Below are 24,649 nucleotides of genomic sequence, written 5' to 3'. Positions count from 1 at the left end.
AGGAGGGGGTGATGATATATAGAGGATATAGGGATGATATATAGAGGAGGAGGTGATGATATATAGTGGCATAGGGATGATATATAGAGGAGGGGGTGATGATATATAGGGGATATAGGGATGATATATAGAGGAGGAGGTGATGATATATGGGGGGCATAGGGATGATATATAGAGGAGGGGGTGATAATATATAGAGGATATAGGGATGATATATAGAGGAGGGGGTGATGATATATAGGGGCATAGGGATCATATATAGAGGAGGGGGTGATGATATATAGAGGATATAGGGATTATATATAGAGGAGGGGGTGATGATATATAGAGGAATAGGGATCATATATAGAGGAGGGGGTGATGATATATAGAGGATATAGGGATTATATATAGAGGAGGGGGTGATGATATATAGAGGATATAGGGATGATATATAGAGGAGGGGTGGTGATATATAGTGGCATAGGGATGATATATAGAGGAGGGGGTTATGATATATAGGGGATATAGGGATGATATATAGAGGAGGGGGTGATGTTATATAGGGGATATAGGGATGATATATAGAGGGGGGGGTGATGATATATAGAGGAGGGGGTGATGATATATAGGGGATATAGGGATGATATATAGAGGAGGGGGTGATGATATATAGAGGAGGGGGTGATGATATATATAGGAGGGGGTGATGATATATAGAGGAGGGGGTGATGATATATAGGGGGTATAGGGATGATATGAGGAGGGGGATGATAAATAGAGGTGAGGGGATGTTCAGGGGATGGCGGCTGCAGCAGGGAGGAGGTGGCCCCCGGGGTCCCGGCTGTGAGGGCCCCCCTTCTACTCACAGAGGAGGGGGAGTCAGACAAAGAGCAGCGGGAGGGGGAGGGGAGCTGCCTCTTCTCCGCCGCTCTGGTCGCTCCGGCTTCCGTAGCTGATGCTGGAGATTGGGGGGGGGGGGGGCTCGGGTTATCGATCAGCCGGGTGTACACCCGATTCTGCAGCTCTGACCCGCGGGAGCCCCTCCCCTTTTCTCCGGCAAGACATAGAGAAACAAAGTATCAACCGGGAAGATGCGGAGCCGGGCCCCGGGGAGGGGAGCTAGCCGGCCCGACGACATGGAGCCCGGGAGGACGAGGTGACGGCCACCCGCCTGGTGAGCATCGGGGGGATTGTGTGTGCCCCCCACCCTCTATATACTGTATGTGCCCCCCACCCTCTATATATACTGTATGTGCCCCCCACCCTCTATATACTGTATGTGCCCCCCACCCTCTATATATACTGTATGTGCCCCCCACCCTCTATATACTGTATGTGCCCCCCACCCTCTATATATACTGTATGTGCCCTCCACCCTCTATATACTGTATGTGCCCCCCACCCTCTATATACTGTGTGTGCCCTCCACCCTCTATATATACTGTATGTGCCCCCCACCCTCTATATACTGTGTGTGCCCCCCACCCTCTATATATACTGTATGTGCCCCCCACCCTCTATATACTGTATGTGCCCCCCACCCTCTATATATACTGTATGTGCCCCCCACCCTCTATATACTGTATGTGCCCCCCACCCTCTATATATACTGTATGTGCCCTCCACCCTCTATATACTGTATGTGCCCCCCACCCTCTATATATACTGTATGTGCCCTCCACCCTCTATATACTGTATGTGCCCCCCACCCTCTATATACTGTGTGTGCCCTCCACCCTCTATATATACTGTATGTGCCCCCACCCTCTATATACTGTGTGTGCCCCCCACCCTCTATATATACTGTATGTGCCCCCCACCCTCTATATACTGTGTGTGCCCCCCACCCTCTATATATACTGTGTGTGCCCCCCACCCTCTATATACTGTGTGTGCCCCCCACCCTCTATATACTGTGTGTTCCCCCCACCCTCTATATATACTGTATGTGCCCCCCACCCTCTATATACTGTATGTGCCCCCCACCCTCTATATATACTGTATGTGCCCCCCACCCTCTATATACTGTATGTGCCCCCCACCCTCTATATACTGTGTGTGCCCCCCACCCTCTATATACTGTATGTGCCCCCCACCCTCTATATATACTGTATGTGCCCCCCACCCTCTATATACTGTGTGTGCCCCCCACCATCTATATACTGTATGTGCCCCCCACCCTCTATATACTGTGTGTGCCCCCCACCCTCTATATATACTGTATGTGCCCCCCACCCTCTATATACTGTGTGTGCCCCCCACCATCTATATACTGTATGTGCCCCCCACCCTCTATATACTGTGTGTGCCCCCCACCCTCTATATATACTGTGTGTGCCCCCCACCCTCTATATACTGTGTGTGCCCCCCACCATCTATATACTGTATGTGCCCCCCACCCTCTATATACTGTGTGTGCCCCCCACCCTCTATATACTGTGTGTGCCCCCCACCCTCTATATACTGTGTGTGCCCCCCACCATCTATATACTGTATGTGCCCCCCACCCTCTATATACTGTGTGTGCCCCCCACCCTCTATATACTGTGTGTGCCCCCCACCCTCTATATATACTGTATGTGCCCTCCACCCTCTATATACTGTGTGTGCCCCCCACCCTCTATATATACTGTATGTGCCCCCCACCCTCTATATACTGTATGTGCCCCCCACCCTCTATATATACTGTATGTGCCCCCCACCCTCTATATACTGTATGTGCCCCCCACCCTCTATATACTGTATGTGCCCCCCACCCTCTATATATACTGTATGTGCCCTCCACCCTCTATATATACTGTGTGTGCCCTCCACCCTCTATATACTGTATGTGCCCCCCACCCTCTATATACTGTATGTGCCCCCCACCCTCTATATATACTGTATGTGCCCCCCACCATCTATATACTGTATGTGCCCCCCACCCTCTATATATACTGTGTGTGCCCTCCACCCTCTATATATATACTGTATGTGCCCCCCACCCTCTATATATACTGTATGTGCCCCCCACCCTCTATATATACTGTGTGTGCCCTCCACCCTCTATATATACTGTGTGTGCCCCCCACCCTCTATATATACTGTGTGTGCCCCCCACCCTCTATATATACTGTATGTGCCCCCCACCCTCTATATATACTGTGTGTGCCCTCCACCCTCTATATATATACTGTATGTGCCCCCCACCCTCTATATACTGTGTGTGCCCCCCACCCTCTATATACTGTATGTGCCCCCCACCCTCTATATATACTGTGTGTGCCCTCCACCCTCTATATATACTGTGTGTGCCCCCCACCCTCTATATATACTGTGTGTGCCCCCCACCCTCTATATATACTGTGTGTGCCCCCCACCCTCTATATATACTGTGTGTGCCCCCCACCCTCTATATACTGTATGTGCCCCCCACCCTCTATATATACTGTATGTGCCCCCCACCCTCTATATATACTGTATGTGCCCCCCACCCTCTATATACTGTGTGTGCCCCCCACCCTCTATATACTGTATGTGCCCCCACCCTCTATATACTGTGTGTGTCCCCCACCCTCTATATATACTGTGTGTGCCCCCCACCCTCTATATATACTGTGTGTGCCCTCCACCCTCTATATACTGTATGTGCCCCCCACCCTCTATATACTGTGTGTGCCCCCCACCATCTATATACTGTATGTGCCCCCCACCCTCTATATATACTGTATGTGCCCCCCACCCTCTATATACTGTGTGTGCCCCCCACCCTCTATATACTGTATGTGCCCCCCACCCTCTATATATACTGTGTGTGTCCCCCACCCTCTATATATACTGTGTGTGCCCCCCACCCTCTATATATACTGTGTGTGCCCTCCACCCTCTATATACTGTATGTGCCCCCCACCCTCTATATACTGTGTGTGCCCCCCACCATCTATATACTGTATGTGCCCCCCACCCTCTATATATACTGTATGTGCCCCCCACCCTCTATATATACTGTATGTGCCCCCCACCCTCTATATACTGTGTGTGCCCCCCACCCTCTATATACTGTATGTGCCCCCCACCCTCTATATACTGTGTGTGCCCCCCACCCTCTATATATACTGTATGTGCCCCCCACCCTCTATATATACTGTATGTGCCCCCCACCCTCTATATATACTGTGTGTGCCCCCCACCCTCTATATACTGTGTGTGCCCCCCACCCTCTATATACTGTGTGTGCCCCCCACCCTCTATATACTGTATGTGCCCCCCCACCCTCTATATACTGTATGTGCCCCCCACCCTCTATATACTGTGTGTGCCCCCCACCATCTATATACTGTGTGTGCCCCCCACCCTCTATATATACTGTATGTGCCCCCCACCCTCTATATATACTGTATGTGCCCCCCACCCTCTATATACTGTGTGTGCCCCCCACCCTCTATATACTGTGTGTGCCCCCCACCCTCTATATACTGTGTGTGCCCCCCACCCTCTATATATACTGTATGTGCCCCCCACCCTCTATATATATACTGTATGTGCCCCCCACCCTCTATATACTGTGTGTGCCCCCCACCCTCTATATACTGTATGTGCCCCCCCACCCTCTATATACTGTGTGTGCCCTCCACCATCTATATACTGTATGTGCCCCCCACCCTCTATATACTGTGTGTGCCCCCCACCATCTATATACTGTATGTGCCCCCCACCCTCTATATACTGTATGTGCCCCCCACCCTCTATATACTGTATGTGCCCCCCACCCTCTATATACTGTATGTGCCCTCCACCCTCTATATATACTGTATGTGCCCCCCACCCTCTATATATACTGTATGTGCCCCCCACCCTCTATATACTGTGTGTGCCCCCCACCCTCTATATATACTGTGTGTGCCCCCCACCCTCTATATATACTGTATGTGCCCCCCACCCTCTATATACTGTGTGTGCCCCCCACCCTCTATATATACTGTATGTGCCCCCCACCCTCTATATACTGTATGTGCCCCCCACCCTCTATATATACTGTATGTGCCCCCCACCCTCTATATACTGTATGTGCCCCCCACCCTCTATATATACTGTATGTGCCCTCCACCCTCTATATACTGTATGTGCCCCCCACCCTCTATATACTGTGTGTGCCCTCCACCCTCTATATATACTGTATGTGCCCCCCACCCTCTATATACTGTGTGTGCCCCCCACCCTCTATATATACTGTATGTGCCCCCCACCCTCTATATACTGTATGTGCCCCCCACCCTCTATATATACTGTATGTGCCCCCCACCCTCTATATACTGTATGTGCCCCCCACCCTCTATATATACTGTATGTGCCCTCCACCCTCTATATACTGTATGTGCCCCCCACCCTCTATATATACTGTATGTGCCCTCCACCCTCTATATACTGTATGTGCCCCCCACCCTCTATATACTGTGTGTGCCCTCCACCCTCTATATATACTGTATGTGCCCCCACCCTCTATATACTGTGTGTGCCCCCCACCCTCTATATATACTGTATGTGCCCCCCACCCTCTATATACTGTGTGTGCCCCCCACCCTCTATATATACTGTGTGTGCCCCCCACCCTCTATATACTGTGTGTGCCCCCCACCCTCTATATACTGTGTGTTCCCCCCACCCTCTATATATACTGTATGTGCCCCCCACCCTCTATATACTGTATGTGCCCCCCACCCTCTATATATACTGTATGTGCCCCCCACCCTCTATATACTGTATGTGCCCCCCACCCTCTATATACTGTGTGTGCCCCCCACCCTCTATATACTGTATGTGCCCCCCACCCTCTATATATACTGTATGTGCCCCCCACCCTCTATATACTGTGTGTGCCCCCCACCATCTATATACTGTATGTGCCCCCCACCCTCTATATACTGTGTGTGCCCCCCACCCTCTATATATACTGTATGTGCCCCCCACCCTCTATATACTGTGTGTGCCCCCCACCATCTATATACTGTATGTGCCCCCCACCCTCTATATACTGTGTGTGCCCCCCACCCTCTATATATACTGTGTGTGCCCCCCACCCTCTATATACTGTGTGTGCCCCCCACCATCTATATACTGTATGTGCCCCCCACCCTCTATATACTGTGTGTGCCCCCCACCCTCTATATACTGTGTGTGCCCCCCACCCTCTATATACTGTGTGTGCCCCCCACCATCTATATACTGTATGTGCCCCCCACCCTCTATATACTGTGTGTGCCCCCCACCCTCTATATACTGTGTGTGCCCCCCACCCTCTATATATACTGTATGTGCCCTCCACCCTCTATATACTGTGTGTGCCCCCCACCCTCTATATATACTGTATGTGCCCCCCACCCTCTATATACTGTATGTGCCCCCCACCCTCTATATATACTGTATGTGCCCCCCACCCTCTATATACTGTATGTGCCCCCCACCCTCTATATACTGTATGTGCCCCCCACCCTCTATATATACTGTATGTGCCCTCCACCCTCTATATATACTGTGTGTGCCCTCCACCCTCTATATACTGTATGTGCCCCCCACCCTCTATATACTGTATGTGCCCCCCACCCTCTATATATACTGTATGTGCCCCCCACCATCTATATACTGTATGTGCCCCCCACCCTCTATATATACTGTGTGTGCCCTCCACCCTCTATATATATACTGTATGTGCCCCCCACCCTCTATATATACTGTATGTGCCCCCCACCCTCTATATATACTGTGTGTGCCCTCCACCCTCTATATATACTGTGTGTGCCCCCCACCCTCTATATATACTGTGTGTGCCCCCCACCCTCTATATACTGTGTGTGCCCTCCACCCTCTATATATATACTGTATGTGCCCCCCACCCTCTATATACTGTGTGTGCCCCCCACCCTCTATATACTGTATGTGCCCCCCACCCTCTATATATACTGTGTGTGCCCTCCACCCTCTATATATACTGTGTGTGCCCCCCACCCTCTATATATACTGTGTGTGCCCCCCACCCTCTATATATACTGTGTGTGCCCCCCACCCTCTATATATACTGTGTGTGCCCCCCACCATCTATATACTGTATGTGCCCCCCACCCTCTATATATACTGTATGTGCCCCCCACCCTCTATATATACTGTATGTGCCCCCCACCCTCTATATACTGTGTGTGCCCCCCACCCTCTATATACTGTATGTGCCCCCACCCTCTATATACTGTGTGTGTCCCCCACCCTCTATATATACTGTGTGTGCCCCCCACCCTCTATATATACTGTGTGTGCCCCCCACCCTCTATATATACTGTATGTGCCCCCCACCCTCTATATACTGTATGTGCCCCCCACCCTCTATATACTGTATGTGCCCCCCACCCTCTATATATACTGTATGTGCCCTCCACCCTCTATATATACTGTGTGTGCCCTCCACCCTCTATATACTGTATGTGCCCCCCACCCTCTATATACTGTATGTGCCCCCCACCCTCTATATATACTGTATGTGCCCCCCACCCTCTATATATACTGTGTGTGCCCTCCACCCTCTATATATATACTGTATGTGCCCCCCACCCTCTATATACTGTGTGTGCCCCCCACCCTCTATATACTGTATGTGCCCCCCACCCTCTATATATACTGTGTGTGCCCTCCACCCTCTATATATACTGTGTGTGCCCCCCACCCTCTATATATACTGTGTGTGCCCCCCACCCTCTATATATACTGTGTGTGCCCCCCACCCTCTATATATACTGTGTGTGCCCCCCACCATCTATATACTGTATGTGCCCCCCACCCTCTATATATACTGTATGTGCCCCCCACCCTCTATATATACTGTATGTGCCCCCCACCCTCTATATACTGTGTGTGCCCCCCACCCTCTATATACTGTATGTGCCCCCACCCTCTATATACTGTGTGTGTCCCCCACCCTCTATATATACTGTGTGTGCCCCCCACCCTCTATATATACTGTGTGTGCCCTCCACCCTCTATATACTGTATGTGCCCCCCACCCTCTATATACTGTGTGTGCCCCCCACCATCTATATACTGTATGTGCCCCCCACCCTCTATATATACTGTATGTGCCCCCCACCCTCTATATACTGTGTGTGCCCCCCACCCTCTATATACTGTATGTGCCCCCCACCCTCTATATATACTGTGTGTGTCCCCCACCCTCTATATATACTGTGTGTGCCCCCCACCCTCTATATATACTGTGTGTGCCCTCCACCCTCTATATACTGTATGTGCCCCCCACCCTCTATATACTGTGTGTGCCCCCCACCATCTATATACTGTATGTGCCCCCCACCCTCTATATATACTGTATGTGCCCCCCACCCTCTATATATACTGTATGTGCCCCCCACCCTCTATATACTGTGTGTGCCCCCCACCCTCTATATACTGTATGTGCCCCCCACCCTCTATATACTGTGTGTGCCCCCCACCCTCTATATATACTGTATGTGCCCCCCACCCTCTATATATACTGTATGTGCCCCCCACCCTCTATATATACTGTGTGTGCCCCCCACCCTCTATATACTGTGTGTGCCCCCCACCCTCTATATACTGTGTGTGCCCCCCACCCTCTATATACTGTATGTGCCCCCCCACCCTCTATATACTGTATGTGCCCCCCACCCTCTATATACTGTGTGTGCCCCCCACCATCTATATACTGTGTGTGCCCCCCACCCTCTATATATACTGTATGTGCCCCCCACCCTCTATATATACTGTATGTGCCCCCCACCCTCTATATACTGTGTGTGCCCCCCACCCTCTATATACTGTGTGTGCCCCCCACCCTCTATATACTGTGTGTGCCCCCCACCCTCTATATATACTGTATGTGCCCCCCACCCTCTATATATATACTGTATGTGCCCCCCACCCTCTATATACTGTGTGTGCCCCCCACCCTCTATATACTGTATGTGCCCCCCCACCCTCTATATACTGTGTGTGCCCTCCACCATCTATATACTGTATGTGCCCCCCACCCTCTATATACTGTGTGTGCCCCCCACCATCTATATACTGTATGTGCCCCCCACCCTCTATATACTGTATGTGCCCCCCACCCTCTATATACTGTATGTGCCCCCCACCCTCTATATACTGTATGTGCCCTCCACCCTCTATATATACTGTATGTGCCCCCCACCCTCTATATATACTGTATGTGCCCCCCACCCTCTATATACTGTGTGTGCCCCCCACCCTCTATATATACTGTATGTGCCCCCCACCCTCTATATACTGTGTGTGCCCCCCACCCTCTATATACTGTGTGTGCCCCCCACCCTCTATATATACTGTATGTGCCCCCCACCCTCTATATACTGTGTGTGCCCCCCACCCTCTATATACTGTGTGTGCCCCCCACCCTCTATATATACTGTATGTGCCCCCCACCATCTATATACTGTGTGTGCCCTCCACCCTCTATATACTGTGTGTGCCCCCCACCCTCTATATACTGTGTGTGCCCCCCACCCTCTATATATACTGTATGTGCCCCCCACCCTCTATATACTGTATGTGCCCCCCACCATCTATATACTGTGTGTGCCCCCCACCCTCTATATATACTGTGTGTGCCCCCCACCCTCTATATATACTGTATGTGCCCCCCACCCTCTATATACTGTATGTGCCCCCCACCCTCTATTTATACTGTGTGTGCCCCCCACCCTCTATATACTGTGTGTGCCCCCCACCCTCTATATATACTGTATGTGCCCCCCACCCTCTATATACTGTATGTGCCCCCCACCCTCTATATATACTGTGTGTGCCCCCCACCCTCTATATATACTGTATGTGCCCCCCACCCTCTATATACTGTATGTGCCCCCCACCCTCTATATACTGTATGTGCCCCCCACCCTCTATATACTGTATGTGCCCCCCACCCTCTATATACTGTGTGTGCCCCCCACCCTCTATATACTGTGTGTGCCCTCCACCCTCTATATATACTGTATGTGCCCCCCACCCTCTATATATACTGTGTGTGCCCCCCACCCTCTATATATACTGTGTGTGCCCCCCACCCTCTATATACTGTGTGTGCCCCCCACCCTCTATATATACTGTATGTGCCCCCCACCCTCTATATATACTGTGTGTGCCCCCCACCATCTATATACTGTATGTGCCCCCCACCCTCTATATATACTGTGTGTGCCCCCCACCCTCTATATATACTGTGTGTGCCCCCCACCCTCTATATACTGTGTGTGCCCCCCACCCTCTATATATACTGTATGTGCCCCCCACCCTCTATATATACTGTGTGTGCCCCCCACCATCTATATACTGTATGTGCCCCCCACCCTCTATATATACTGTATGTGCCCCCCCACCCTCTATATATACTGTGTGTGCCCTCCACCCTCTATATATACTGTATGTGCCCTCCACCCTCTATATATACTGTATGTGCCCTCCACCCTCTATATATACTGTATGTGCCCCCCACCCTCTATATACTGTATGTGCCCTCCACCCTCTATATACTGTATGTGCCCTCCACCCTCTATATATACTGTATGTGCCCCCCACCCTCTATATACTGTATGTGCCCTCCACCCTCTATATACTGTATGTGCCCTCCACCCTCTATATACTGTATGTGCCCTCCACCCTCTATATATACTGTATGTGCCCCCCACCCTCTATATATACTGTGTGTGCCCCCCACCCTCTATATACTGTATGTGCCCTCCACCCTCTATATACTGTATGTGCCCCCCACCCTCTATATACTGTATGTGCCCTCCACCCTCTATATACTGTGTGTGCCCCCCACCCTCTATATACTGTGTGTGCCCCCCACCCTCTATATACTGTGTGTGCCCTCCACCCTCTATATATACTGTGTGTGCCCCCCACCCTCTATATATACTGTGTGTGCCCCCCACCCTCTATATATACTGTGTGTGCCCCCCACCCTCTATATACTGTATGTGCCCCCCACCCTCTATATACTGTATGTGCCCTCCACCCTCTATATACTGTATGTGCCCCCCACCCTCTATATACTGTGTGTGCCCCCCACCCTCTATATACTGTGTGTGCCCCCCCACCCTCTATATATACTGTATGTGCCCCCCACCCTCTATATACTGTGTGTGCCCCCCACCCTCTATATACTGTGTGTGCCCCCCACCCTCTATATATACTGTGTGTGCCCCCCACCCTCTATATATACTGTGTGTGCCCCCCACCCTCTATATACTGTATGTGCCCCCCCACCCTCTATATATACTGTATGTGCCCCCCACCCTCTCTTGGCCTCTGGTCCAGGTGCTTTCTTGGCCTCTGGTCCAGGTGCTCTCTTGGCCTCTGGTCCAGGTGCTCTCTTGGCCTCTGGTCCAGGTGCTCTCTTGGCCTCTGGTCCAGGTGCTCTCTTGGCCTCTGGTCCAGGTGCTCTCTTGGCCTCTGGTCCAGGTGCTCTCTTGACCTCTGGTCCAGGTGCTCTCTTGACCTCTGGTCCAGGTGCTGTCTTGACCTCTGGTCCAGGTGCTCTCTTGGCCTCTGGTCCAGGTGCTCTCTTGACCTCTGGTCCAGGTGCTCTCTTGGCCTCTGGTCCAGGTGCTCTCTTGGCCTCTGGTCCAGGTGCTGTCTTGGCCTCTGGTCCAGGTGCTCTCTTGACCTCTGGTCCAGGTGCTCTCTTGACCTCTGGTCCAGGTGCTGTCTTGACCTCTGGTCCAGGTGCTCTCTTGGCCTCTGGTCCAGGTGCTCTCTTGGCCTCTGGTCCAGGTGCTCTCTTGGCCTCTGGTCCAGGTGCTCTCTTGGCCTCTGGTCCAGGTGGTGTCTGGTCTTGAACGTCTCCTGGTGAGAGAGACATGTAAGGAGTAAGCGAGCACATTATAGCTCTGGGCGCTGTTGGCGCTATGTGGCCATTGTTTGGCTCTGTGGACACAGTATAGGCACTGATGTTCTGTCCCGCCAGATCTGCGACCACAGGGGCAGTCATCCAGTTTTTCTAGAGCCCTGGATGTTGAGTGATTGGGGAGGAGGATGGAGATTTACACTTATCCATTCATTTTGGGGTTTGGTTGAATTAAGACTTTGTAGAGTTTTTAGATTTGCTCCGTCACTTTCTTCCGCATTTTCCTCCGGTCGGCTCCTGCTGACTTCGCTTTACCGCTATTCCGTCGTCCTACATTCCAGTCCTCAGAGGAAGTGAAGCTGCAAATAATGGAGATGAATGCAATTTAAATAAAGCTACAGGAGGGAGCGATGCTCTGGAGCCGGGGAGCGGCAGTGAATAAGGTGATGCTCTGCCTGCTACAAAGAACACAGACTGCTGCACCATGCAACCCGCGAGGTGCGCCCAGTCCAGGCCCTGTATAAAGTGATATGGAGCATGCTGGTATAACCTGGGCATCTCCTGTATATAGTTATATATGTACAGCTGGTATAAGTTATACATCTTCTTGTATATAGTGATATGGAGCATGCTGGTATAACCTGGGCATCTCCTGTATATAGTTATATATGTACAGCTGGTATAACCTGGGCATCTCCTGTATATAATTATATATGTACAGCTGGTATAACCTGGGCATCTCCTGTATATAATTATATATGTACAGCTGGTATAACCTGGGCATCTCCTGTATATAATTATATATGTACAGCTGGTATAACCTGGGCATCTCCTGTATATAATTATATATGTACAGCTGGTATAACCTGGGTATCTCCTGTATATAATTATATATGTACAGCTGGTATAACCTGGGCATCTCCTGTATATAATTATATATGTACAGCTGGTATAACCTGGGCATCTCCTGTATATAATTATATATGTACAGCTGGTATAACCTGGGCATCTCCTGTATATAATTATATATGTACAGCTGGTATAACCTGGGCATCTCCTGTATATAGTTATATATGTACAGCTGGTATCACCTGGGCATCTCCTGTATATAGTTATATATGTACAGCTGGTATAAGTTATAAATCTTCTGTATATAGTGATATGGAGCATGCTGGTATAACCTGGGCATCTCCTGTATATAATTATATATGTACAGCTGGTATCACCTGGGCATCTCCTGTATATAATTATATATGTACAGCTGGTATAACCCTGGCATCTCCTGTATATAATTATATATGTACGGCTAATATAACCTGGGCATCTCCTGTATATAATTATATATGTACAGCTGGTATAACCTGGGCATCTCCTGTATATAATTATATATGTACAGCTGGTATAACCTGGGTATCTCCTGTATATAATTATATATGTACAGCTGGTATAACCTGGGTATCTCCTGTATATAATTATATATGTACAGCTGGTATAACCTGGGCATCTCCTGTATATAATTATATATGTACAGCTGGTATAACCTGGGCATCTCCTGTATATAATTATATATGTACAGCTGGTATAACCTGGGCATCTCCTGTATATAATTATATATGTACAGCTGGTATAACCCGGGCATCTCCTGTATATAATTATATATGTACAGCTGGTATAACCTGGGCATCTCCTGTATATAATTATATATGTACAGCTGGTATAACCTGGGCATCTCCTGTATATAATTATATATGTACAGCTGGTATAACCTGGGCATCTCCTGTATATAATTATATATGTACAACTGGTATAACCTGGGCATCTCCTGTATATAATTATATATGTACAGCTGGTATAACCTGGGCATCTCCTGTATATAATTATATATGTACAGCTGGTATAACCTGGGCATCTCCTGTATATAATTATATATGTACAGCTGGTATAACCTGGGCATCTCCTGTATATAGTTATATATGTACAGCTGGTATAACCCGGGCATCTCCTGTATATAATTATATATGTACAGCTGGTATAACCTGGGGATCTCCTGTATATAATTATATATGTACAGCTGGTATCACCTGGGCATCTCCTGTATATAATTATATATGTACAGCTGGTATAACCTGGGCATCTCCTGTATATAATTATATATGTACAGCTGGTATAACCTGGGCATCTCCTGTATATAATTATATATGTACAGCTGGTATAACCTGGGCATCTCCTGTATATAATTATATATGTACAGCTGGTATAACCTGGGCATCTCCTGTATATAATTATATATGTACAGCTGGTATAACCTGGGCATCTCCTGTATATAGTTATATATGTACAGCTGGTATAACCTGGGTATCTCCTGTATATAATTATATATGTACAGCTGGTATAACCTGGGCATCTCCTGTATATAATTATATATGTACAGCTGGTATAACCTGGGCATCTCCTGTATATAATTATATATGTACAGCTGGTATAAGTTATACATCTTCTGTATAAAGTGATATGGACCATGCTGGTATAACCTGGGCATCTCCTGTATATAATTATATATGTACAGCTGGTATAACCTGGGCATCTCCTGTATATAGTTATATATGTACAGCTGGTATAACCCGGGCATCTCCTGTATATAATTATATATGTACAGCTGGTATAACCTGGGTATCTCCTGTATATAATTATATATGTACAGCTGGTATAACCTGGGTATCTCCTGTATATAATTATATATGTACAGCTGGTATAAGTTATACATCTTCTTGTATATAGTGATATGGACCATGCTGGTATAACCTGGGCATCTCCTGTATATAATGATATATGTACAGCTGGTATAACCTGGGCCTCTCCTGTATATAATTATATATGTACAGCTGGTATAACCTGGGTATGTCCTGTATATAATTATATATGTACAGCTGGTATAACCTGGGGATCTCCTGTATATAATTATATATGTACAGCTGGTATAAGTTATAAATCTTCTGTATATAGTGATATGGAGCATGCTGGTATAACCTGGGTATCTCCTGTATATAATTATATATGTACGGCTAATATAACCTGGGCATCTCCTGTATATAATTATATATGTACAGCTGGTATAACCTGGGCATCTCCTGTATATAATTATATATGTACAGCTGGTATAACCTGGGTATCTCCTGTATATAATTATATATGTACAGCTGGTATAACCTGGGCATCTCCTGTATATAATTATATATGTACAGCTGGTATAACCTGGGCATCTCCTGTATATAATTATATATGTACAGCTGGTATAACCTGGGCATCTCCTGTATATAATTATATATGTACAGCTGGTATAACCTGGGCATCTCCTGTATATAATTATATATGTACAACTGGTATAACCTGGGCATCTCCTGTATATAATTATATATGTACAGCTGGTATAACCTGGGTATCTCCTGTATATAATTATATATGTACAGCTGGTATAACCTGGGCATCTCCTGTATATAATTATATATGTACAGCTGGTATAACCTGGGCATCTCCTGTATATAATTATATATGTACAGCTGGTATAACCTGGGCATCTCCTGTATATAATTATATATGTACAGCTGGTATAACCTGGGCATCTCCTGTATATAATTATATATGTACAGCTGGTATAACCTGGGTATCTCCTGTATATAATTATATATGTACAGCTGGTATAACCTGGGCATCTCCTGTATCTAATTATATATGTACAGCTGGTATAACCTGGGTATCTCCTGTATCTAATTATATATGTACAGCTGGTATAACCTGGGCATCTCCTGTATATAATTATATATGTACAGCTGGTATAACCTGGGCATCTCCTGTATATAATTATATATGTACAGCTGGTATAACCTGGGCATCTCCTGGATATAATTATATATGTACGGTTGGTATATGTTATACATCTTCTTGTATGTAGTGATATGTACAGCTGATATAACCTGGGCATTTCCTGTATATAATTATATATGTACGGCTGTTATAACCTGGGTGTATTTGTATATATGTACGGCTGTTATAACCTGGGTGTATTTGTATATATGTACGGCTGTTATAACCTGGGTGTATTTGTATATATGTACGGCTGTTATAACCTTGGTGTATTTGTATGTATGTACGGCTGTTATAACCTGGGTGTATTTGTATATATGTATGGCTGTTATAACCTGGGTGTATTTGTATATATGTACGGCTGTTATAACCTGGGTGTATTTGTATGTATGTACGGCTGTTATAACCTGGGTGTATTTGTATATATGTACGGCTGTTATAACCTGGGTGTATTTGTATGTATGTACGGCTGTTATAACCTGGGTGTATTTGTATATATGTACGGCTGTTATAACCTGGGTGTATTTGTATGTATGTACGGCTGTTATAACCTGGGTGTATTTGTATATATGTACCGCTGTTATAACCTGGGTGTATTTGTATATATGTACCGCTGTTATAACCTGGGTGTATTTGTATATATGTACGGCTGTTATAACCTGGGTGTATTTGTATATATGTACCGCTGTTATAACCTGGGTGTATTTGTATATATGTTCCGCTGTTATAACCTGGGTGTATTTGTATATATGTACGGCTGTTATAACCTGGGTGTATTTGTATGTATGTACGGCTGTTATAACCTGGGTGTATTTGTATGTATGTACGGCTGTTATAACCTGGGTGTATTTGTATATATGTACGGCTGTTATAACCTGGGTGTATTTGTATATATGTACGGCTGTTATAACCTGGGTGTATTTGTATATATGTACGGCTGTTATAACCTCGGTGTATTTGTATGTATGTACGGCTGTTATAACCTGGGTGTATTTGTATATATGTACGGCTGTTATAACCTGGGTGTATTTGTATGTATGTACGGCTGTTATAACCTGGGTGTATTTGTATATATGTACGGCTGTTATAACCTGGGTGTATTTGTATATATGTACGGCTGTTATAACCTGGGTGTATTTGTATGTATGTACGGCTGTTATAACCTGGGTGTATTTGCATATATGTACGGCTGTTATAACCTGGGTGTATTTGTATATATGTACGGCTGTTATAACCTGGGTGTATTTGTATGTATGTACGGCTGTTATAACCTGGGTGTATTTGTATATATGTACGGCTGTTATAACCTGGGTGTATTTGTATATATGTACGGCTGTTGTAACCTTTGTTTGTATATATGTACGGCTGTTATAACCTGGGTGTATTTGTATATATGTACGGCTGTTATAACCTGGGTGTATTTGTATGTATGTACGGCTGTTATAACCTGGGTGTATTTGTATGTATGTACGGCTGTTATAACCTGGGTGTATTTGTATATATGTACGGCTGTTATAACCTGGGTGTATTTGTATATATGTACGGCTGTTATAACCTGGGTGTATTTGTATATATGTACGGCTGTTATAACCTCGGTGTATTTGTATGTATGTACGGCTGTTATAACCTGGGTGTATTTGTATATATGTACGGCTGTTATAACCTGGGTGTATTTGTATGTATGTACGGCTGTTATAACCTGGGTGTATTTGTATATATGTACGGCTGTTATAACCTGGGTGTATTTGTATATATGTACGGCTGTTATAACCTGGGTGTATTTGCATATATGTACGGCTGTTATAACCTGGGTGTATTTGTATATATGTACGGCTGTTATAACCTGGGTGTATTTGTATGTATGTACGGCTGTTATAACCTGGGTGTATTTGTATATATGTACGGCTGTTATAACCTGGGTGTATTTGTATATATGTACGGCTGTTGTAACCTTTGTTTGTATATATGTACGGCTGTTATAACCTGGGTGTATTTGTATATATGTATGGCTGTTATAACCTGGGTGTATTTGTATATATGTACCGCTGTTATAACCTGGGTGTATTTGTATATATGTACGGCTGTTGTAACCTTTGTTTGTATATATGTACGGCTGTTATAACCTGGGTGTATTTGTATGTATGTACGGCTGTTATAACCTGGGTGTATTTGTATGTATGTACGGCTGTTATAACCTGGGTGTATTTGTATATATGTACGGCTGTTATAACCTGGGTGTATTTGTATATATGTACGGCTGTTATAACCTGGGTGTATTTGTATATATGTATGGCTGTTATAACCTGGGTGTATTTGTATATATGTACGGCTGTTGTAACCTTTGTTTGTATATATGTACGGCTGTTATAACCTGGGTGTATTTGTATATATGTACGGCTGTTGTAACCTTTGTTTGTATATATTTGCAGCTGGTTTATGTTCCTTTGTTCTGTCTTGGCTGCAGGACCTGTACCATCTGCGGACAGTGCTGGGCTCCCACCCCTGAGGGGCTCATGGTTTCCAGTCTGCCCACCTCCACTTCAGAAGATGACCAGACTGCTGCTGGGCGTCACTCTAGAGAGGATCTGTAAAGCCGTGCTCCTCCTCTGCCTCGTGCACTTCGTCATCATCATGATCCTCTACTTCGATGTCTATGCTCAGCGCTTGGACTTCTTCACCCGCTTCAATGTCAGGAACTACTCGCGGCTTCACCCATACTACAACTTTACCAGGCCTAACGGGACTGTGCACAGCTACGCCGCAGCCGTCACCTCCACTGCCGAGAGCTGCACTGCCAGCGTCAAGGTGGATCCTAATCAGACGGTGACGGAGAGGCCTCTTCCTCCATGTCCAGACTCTCCGCCTGGGCTGGGTAAGTGCTCGTTCTGTGGGGCCCTTGTTGTAGTTGTCTGTTTTGCTTCTGATGGGTTTGTTGCAATGTATCAGATACACTGAAACAACCCGACAACCCGTGGGACTGGAAAGGTTTGCAGCTGCTGGCTGTAGAACAAATGTATAGTATACCATTCACTGACAGCAGTGAGGAACCTGGAGAGTGAGGCACCAGTGTCGAGAACTGACCAGCATCGCCTGGACAGGGTCACATGACCGCGCTCCATCTCTGGTGGTACGTGCGGGGTCGGTCTCCTTGGTGGTCACATGACCGCGCCCCATCTCTGGTGATACATGCGGGGTCGGTCTCCTTGGTGGTCACATGACCGCGCCCCATCTCTGGTGGTACGTGCGGGGTCGGTCTCCTTGGTGGTCACATGACCGCGCCCCATCTCTGGCGGTACATGCGGGGGTCGGTCTCCTTGGTGGTCACATGACCGCGCCCCATCTCTGGTGATACATGCGGGGTCGGTCTCCTTGGTGGTCACATGACCGCGCTCCATCTCTGGTGGTATGTGCGGGGTCGGTCTCCTTGGTGGTCACATGACCGCGCCCCATCTCTGGTGATACATGCGGGGTCGGTCTCCTTGGTGGTCACATGACCGCGCCCCATCTCTGGCGGTACGTGCGGGGTCGGTCTCCTTGGTGGTCACATGACCGCGCCCCATCTCTGGCGGTACATGCGGGATCGGTCTCCTTGGTGGTCACATGACCGCGCTCCATCTCTGGCGGTACATGCGGGATCGGTCTCCTTGGTGGTCACATGACCGCGCTCCATCTCTGGCGGTACGTGCGGGGTCGGTCTCCTTGGTGGTCACATGACCGCGCCCCATCTCTGGTGATACATGCGGGGTCGGTCTCCTTGGTGGTCACATGACCGCACTCCATCTCTGGCGGTACATGCGGGATCGGTCTCCTTGGTGGTCACATGACCGCGCTCCATCTCTGGCGGTACATGCGGGATCGGTCTCCTTGGTGGTCACATGACCGCGCTCCATCTCTGGTGGTACGTGCGGGGTCGGTCTCCTTGGTGGTCACATGACCGCGCCCCATCTCTGGTGATACATGCGGGGTCGGTCTCCTTGGTGGTCACATGACCGCACTCCATCTCTGGCGGTACATGCGGGATCGGTCTCCTTGGTGGTCACATGACCGCGCTCCATCTCTGGCGGTACATGCGGGATCAGTCTCCTTGGTGGTCACATGACCGCGCTCCATCTCTGGCGGTACATGCGGGGTCGGACTCCTTGGTGGTCACATGACCGCGCTCCATCTCTGGCGGTAAATGCGGGGTCGGTCTCCTTGGTGGTCACATGACCGCGCTCCATCTCTGGTGATACATGCGGGGTCGGTCTCCTTGGTGGTCACATGACCGCGCCCCATCTCTGGTGATACATGCGGGGTCGGTCTCCTTGGTGGTCACATGACCGCACTCCATCTCTGGCGGTACATGCGGGATCGGTCTCCTTGGTGGTCACATGACCGCGCTCCATCTCTGGCGGTACATGCGGGATCAGTCTCCTTGGTGGTCACATGACCGCGCTCCATCTCTGGCGGTACATGCGGGGTCGGACTCCTTGGTGGTCACATGACCGCGCTCCATCTCTGGCGGTAAATGCGGGGTCGGTCTCCTTGGTGGTCACATGACCGCGCTCCATCTCTGGTGATACATGCGGGGTCGGTCTCCTTGGTGGTCACATGACCGCGCTCCATCTCTGGTGATACATGCGGGGTCGGTCTCCTTGGTGGTCACATGACCGCGCCCCATCTCTGGTGATACATGCGGGGTCGGTCTCCCTAGTGGTCACATGACCGACTCCATCTCTGGCGGTACGTGCGGGGGTCGGTCTCCTTGGTGGTCACATGACTGCGCCCCATCTCTGGTGGTACATGCGGGGTCGGTCTCCCTAGTGGTCACATGACCGACTCCATCTCTGGCGGTACGTGCGGGGGTCGGTCTCCTTGGTGGTCACATGACTGCGCCCCATCTCTGGTGGTACATGCGGGGTCGGTCTCCCTAGTGGTCACATGACCGACTCCATCTCTGGCGGTACATGCGGGGATCGGTCTCCTTGGTGGTCACATGACCGACTCCATCTCTGGCGGTACATGCGGGGATCGGTCTCCTTGGTGGTCACATGACCGCGCTCCATCTCTGGTGGTACGTGCGGGGTCGGTCTCCTTGGTGGTCACATGACCGCGCCCCATCTCTGGTGATACATGCGGGGTCGGTCTCCCTAGTGGTCACATGACCGACTCCATCTCTGGCGGTACATGCGGGATCGGTCTCCTTGGTGGTCACATGACCGCGCCCCATCTCTGGTGATACATGCGGGGTCGGTCTCCCTAGTGGTCACATGACCGACTCCATCTCTGGCGGTACGTGCGGGGGTCGGTCTCCTTGGTGGTCACATGACTGCGCCCCATCTCTGGTGGTACATGCGGGGTCGGTCTCCCTAGTGGTCACATGACCGACTCCATCTCTGGCGGTACATGCGGGGATCGGTCTCCTTGGTGGTCACATGACCGACTCCATCTCTGGCGGTACATGCGGGGATCGGTCTCCTTGGTGGTCACATGACCGACTCCATCTCTGGCGGTACGTGCGGGGATCGGTCTCCTTGGTGGTCACATGACTGCGCTCCATCTCTGGCGGTACATGCGGGGTCGGTCTCCTTGGTGGTCACATGACCGCGCTCCATCTCTGGTGGTATGTGCGGGGTCGGTCTCCTTGGTGGTCACATGACCGCGCTCCATCTCTGGCGGTACATGCGGGATCGGTCTCCTTGGTGGTCACATGACCGCGCTCCATCTCTGGCGGTACATGCGGGATCGGTCTCCTTGGTGGTCACATGACCGCGCTCCATCTCTGGCGGTACATGCGGGGTCGGTCTCCCTAGTGGTCACATGACCGCGCTCCATCTCTGGTGGTACGTGCGGGGTCGGTCTCCTTGGTGGTCACATGACCGCGCTCCATCTCTGGCGGTACATGCGGGGTCGGTCTCCCTAGTGGTCACATGACCGCGCTCCATCTCTGGCGGTACATGCGGGGATCGGGCACTACGGTTGGGGCGCTTATAAGCTTCGGGTGATTACGTTGCCCCACCACCTAGGATTCGCCAGGAGAGGTGCCTGCGATCAGAAGTACAAGGGACAATGATGGGGGCAGTTATTGGGGAGCAGCAGTTGTAATTGCCCTGTGTGAAGGCGCCACTGATCTCCGGGTGAACCAGGCCAGAAATTGGCAGAAATCATGGATTCTGGGCAGCAGCTTGTGTTCTGGGCCCCATTCACATGACCGTATTTTCGGTCTGCACCCAGTCCACATTTATTGCAGGTCGGATGGGGCGTGTACTGTCCACACCCGCATGTCCGTTCTGCGGATCCTCCAAAAATATAGAACATTTCCTATTCTTGTCCGTTTTGCTGATGATAGGCATTTGTCACATACGGAGGGACCGCTAAATGCGGGATTCACATGGTCGCAATCTGCGACCCACAAAGACGGATATGGTTGTGTGAATGGGCCAAGCGATGGCAGCCGCCATGACGGATCCCATACAGCGGGCAAAAGCACCTTCACCTCCGCTCACTGCCAGGACCGCCCCCGTGTAAAGGGCCGTTAACACCCAGCTTTCCCAGGCGTCTGTGATCCTCCCGTGACTGCGCCCTGCAGGTCAGGTGATGTCATCGTCCTTCATGTTCCGGCGTTGGACCATCCGCAGATCTCCTTCCTCGCAGTGAAGTAATGGAGGCAGCCACGGGGGAGAGGCCACAAGTCATCGGCAGCTCCCGTGATACATGAGCGCGCTCCGCACGGTTGGCTCTGCTGTGTGTATGGGGGGCCCATGGTGCGGTGCTCCTCTGTACTGTGTGTATGGGGGGCCCATGGTGCGGTGCTCCTCTGTACTGTGTGTATGGGGGTCCATGGTGCGGTGCTCCTCTGTACTGTGTGTATGGGGGGCCCATGGTGCGGTGCTCCTCTGTACTGTGTGTATGGGGGGGCCATGGTGCGGTGCTCCTCTGTACTGTGTGTATGGGGGTCCATGGTGCGGTGCTCCTCTGTACTGTGTGTATGGGGGGTCCATGGTGCGGTGCTCCTCTGTACTGTGTGTATGGGGGTCCATGGTGCGGTGCTCCTCTGTACTGTGTGTATGGGGGGCCCATGGTGCGGTGCTCCTCTGTACTGTGTGTATGGGGGGCCCATGGTGCGGTGCTCCTCTGTACTGTGTGTATGGGGGTCCATGGTGCGGTGCTCCTCTGTACTGTGTGTATGGGGGGTCCGTGGTGCGGTGCTCCTCTGTACTGTGTGTATGGGGGGGCCATGGTGCGGTGCTCCTCTGTACTGTGTGTATGGGGGGGCCATGGTGCGGTGCTCCTCTGTACTGTGTGTATGGGGGGCCCATGGTGCGGTGCTCCTCTGTACTGTGTGTATGGGGGGCCCATGGTGCGGTGCTCCTCTGTACTGTGTGTATGGGGGTCCATGGTGCGGTGCTCCTCTGTACTGTGTGTATGGGGGGTCCATGGTGCGGTGCTCCTCTGTACTGTGTGTATGGGGGGTCCGTGGTGCGGTGCTCCTCTGTACTGTGTGTATGGGGGGGCCATGGTGCGGTGCTCCTCTGTACTGTGTGTATGGGGGGCCATGGTGCTCCTCTGTACTGTGTGTATGGGGGGCCCATGGTGCGGTGCTCCTCTGTACTGTGTGTATGGGGGGCCCATGGTGCGGTGCTCCTCTGTACTGTGTGTATGGGGGGCCCATGGTGCGGTGCTCCTCTGTACTGTGTGTATGGGGGGGGCCATGGTGCGGTGCTCCTCTGTACTGTGTGTATGGGGGGGCCATGGTGCGGTGCTCCTCTGTACTGTGTGTATGGGGGGCCCATGGTGCGGTGCTCCTCTGTACTGTGTGTATGGGGGGCCCATGGTGCGGTGCTCCTCTGTACTGTGTGTATGGGGGGCCCATGGTGCGGTGCTCCTCTGTACTGTGTGTATGGGGGGCCCATGGTGCGGTGCTCCTCTGTACTGTGTGTATGGGGGGCCCATGGTGCGGTGCTCCTCTGTACTGTGTGTATGGGGGGCCCATGGTGCGGTGCTCCTCTGTACTGTGTGTATGGGGGGGCCATGGTGCGGTGCTCCTCTGTACTGTGTGTATGGGGGGCCCATGGTGCGGTGCTCCTCTGTACTGTGTGTATGGGGGGGCCATGGTGCGGTGCTCCTCTGTACTGTGTGTATGGGGGGTCCATGGTGCGGTGCTCCTCTGTACTGTGTGTATGGGGGGCCCATGGTGCGGTGCTCCTCTGTACTGTGTGTATGGGGGGCCATGGTGCTCCTCTGTACTGTGTGTATGGGGGGCCATGGTGCGGTGCTCCTCTGTACTGTGTGTATGGGGGGCCCATGGTGCTCCTCTGTACTGTGTGTATGGGGGGCCCATGGTGCTCCTCTGTACTGTGTGTATGGGGGGCCCATGGTGCGGTGCTCCTCTGTACTGTGTGTATGGGGGGTCCATGGTGCTCCTCTGTACTGTGTGTATGGGGGGCCCATGGTGCGGTGCTCCTCTGTACTGTGTGTATGGGGGGCCCATGGTGCGGTGCTCCTCTGTACTGTGTGTATGGGGGGGCCATGGTGCGGTGCTCCTCTGTACTGTGTGTATGGGGGTCCATGGTGCGGTGCTCCTCTGTACTGTGTGTATGGGGGGGCCATGGTGCGGTGCTCCTCTGTACTGTGTGTATGGGGGGCCATGGTGCGGTGCTCCTCTGTACTGTGTGTATGGGGGGCCCATGGTGCTCCTCTGTACTGTGTGTATGGGGGGCCCATGGTGCTCCTCTGTACTGTGTGTATGGGGGGCCCATGGTGCGGTGCTCCTCTGTACTGTGTGTATGGGGGGTCCATGGTGCTCCTCTGTACTGTGTGTATGGGGGGCCCATGGTGCGGTGCTCCTCTGTACTGTGTGTATGGGGGGCCCATGGTGCGGTGCTCCTCTGTACTGTGTGTATGGGGGTCCATGGTGCGGTGCTCCTCTGTACTGTGTGTATGGGGGGCCCATGGTGCGGT

At 50.1% G+C, this 24,649-nt stretch overlaps 1 protein-coding gene across 2 annotated transcripts in view; it reads left to right on the top strand.

The window, feature by feature from the left end:
• Window positions 1–898: 898 nt before the first annotated feature.
• The window catches only part of B4GALT2 (beta-1,4-galactosyltransferase 2), a 69,707-nt gene continuing 45,956 nt past the window's right edge, over window positions 899–24,649 (top strand). The window contains exons 1-2 of one of the 2 annotated variants that reach the window (XM_040407968.1): window positions 899–1,156; window positions 18,174–18,581. In XM_040407968.1, coding sequence (XP_040263902.1) covers window positions 18,257–18,581 — 325 coding nt within the window. In that variant the 5' untranslated portion in view covers window positions 899–1,156; window positions 18,174–18,256. The remainder of the gene's footprint in view (window positions 1,157–18,173; window positions 18,582–24,649) is intronic. The other variant, XM_040407967.1, reaches the window with a different exon arrangement.

This window comes from Bufo bufo, chromosome 9, assembly GCF_905171765.1.
Source record: "Bufo bufo chromosome 9, aBufBuf1.1, whole genome shotgun sequence".
NCBI classification, from domain to species: Eukaryota; Metazoa; Chordata; class Amphibia; order Anura; family Bufonidae; genus Bufo; species Bufo bufo.
Note: the sequence above shows the minus strand (reverse complement) of the source record. Positions and strands in the feature narration are given on the sequence as shown.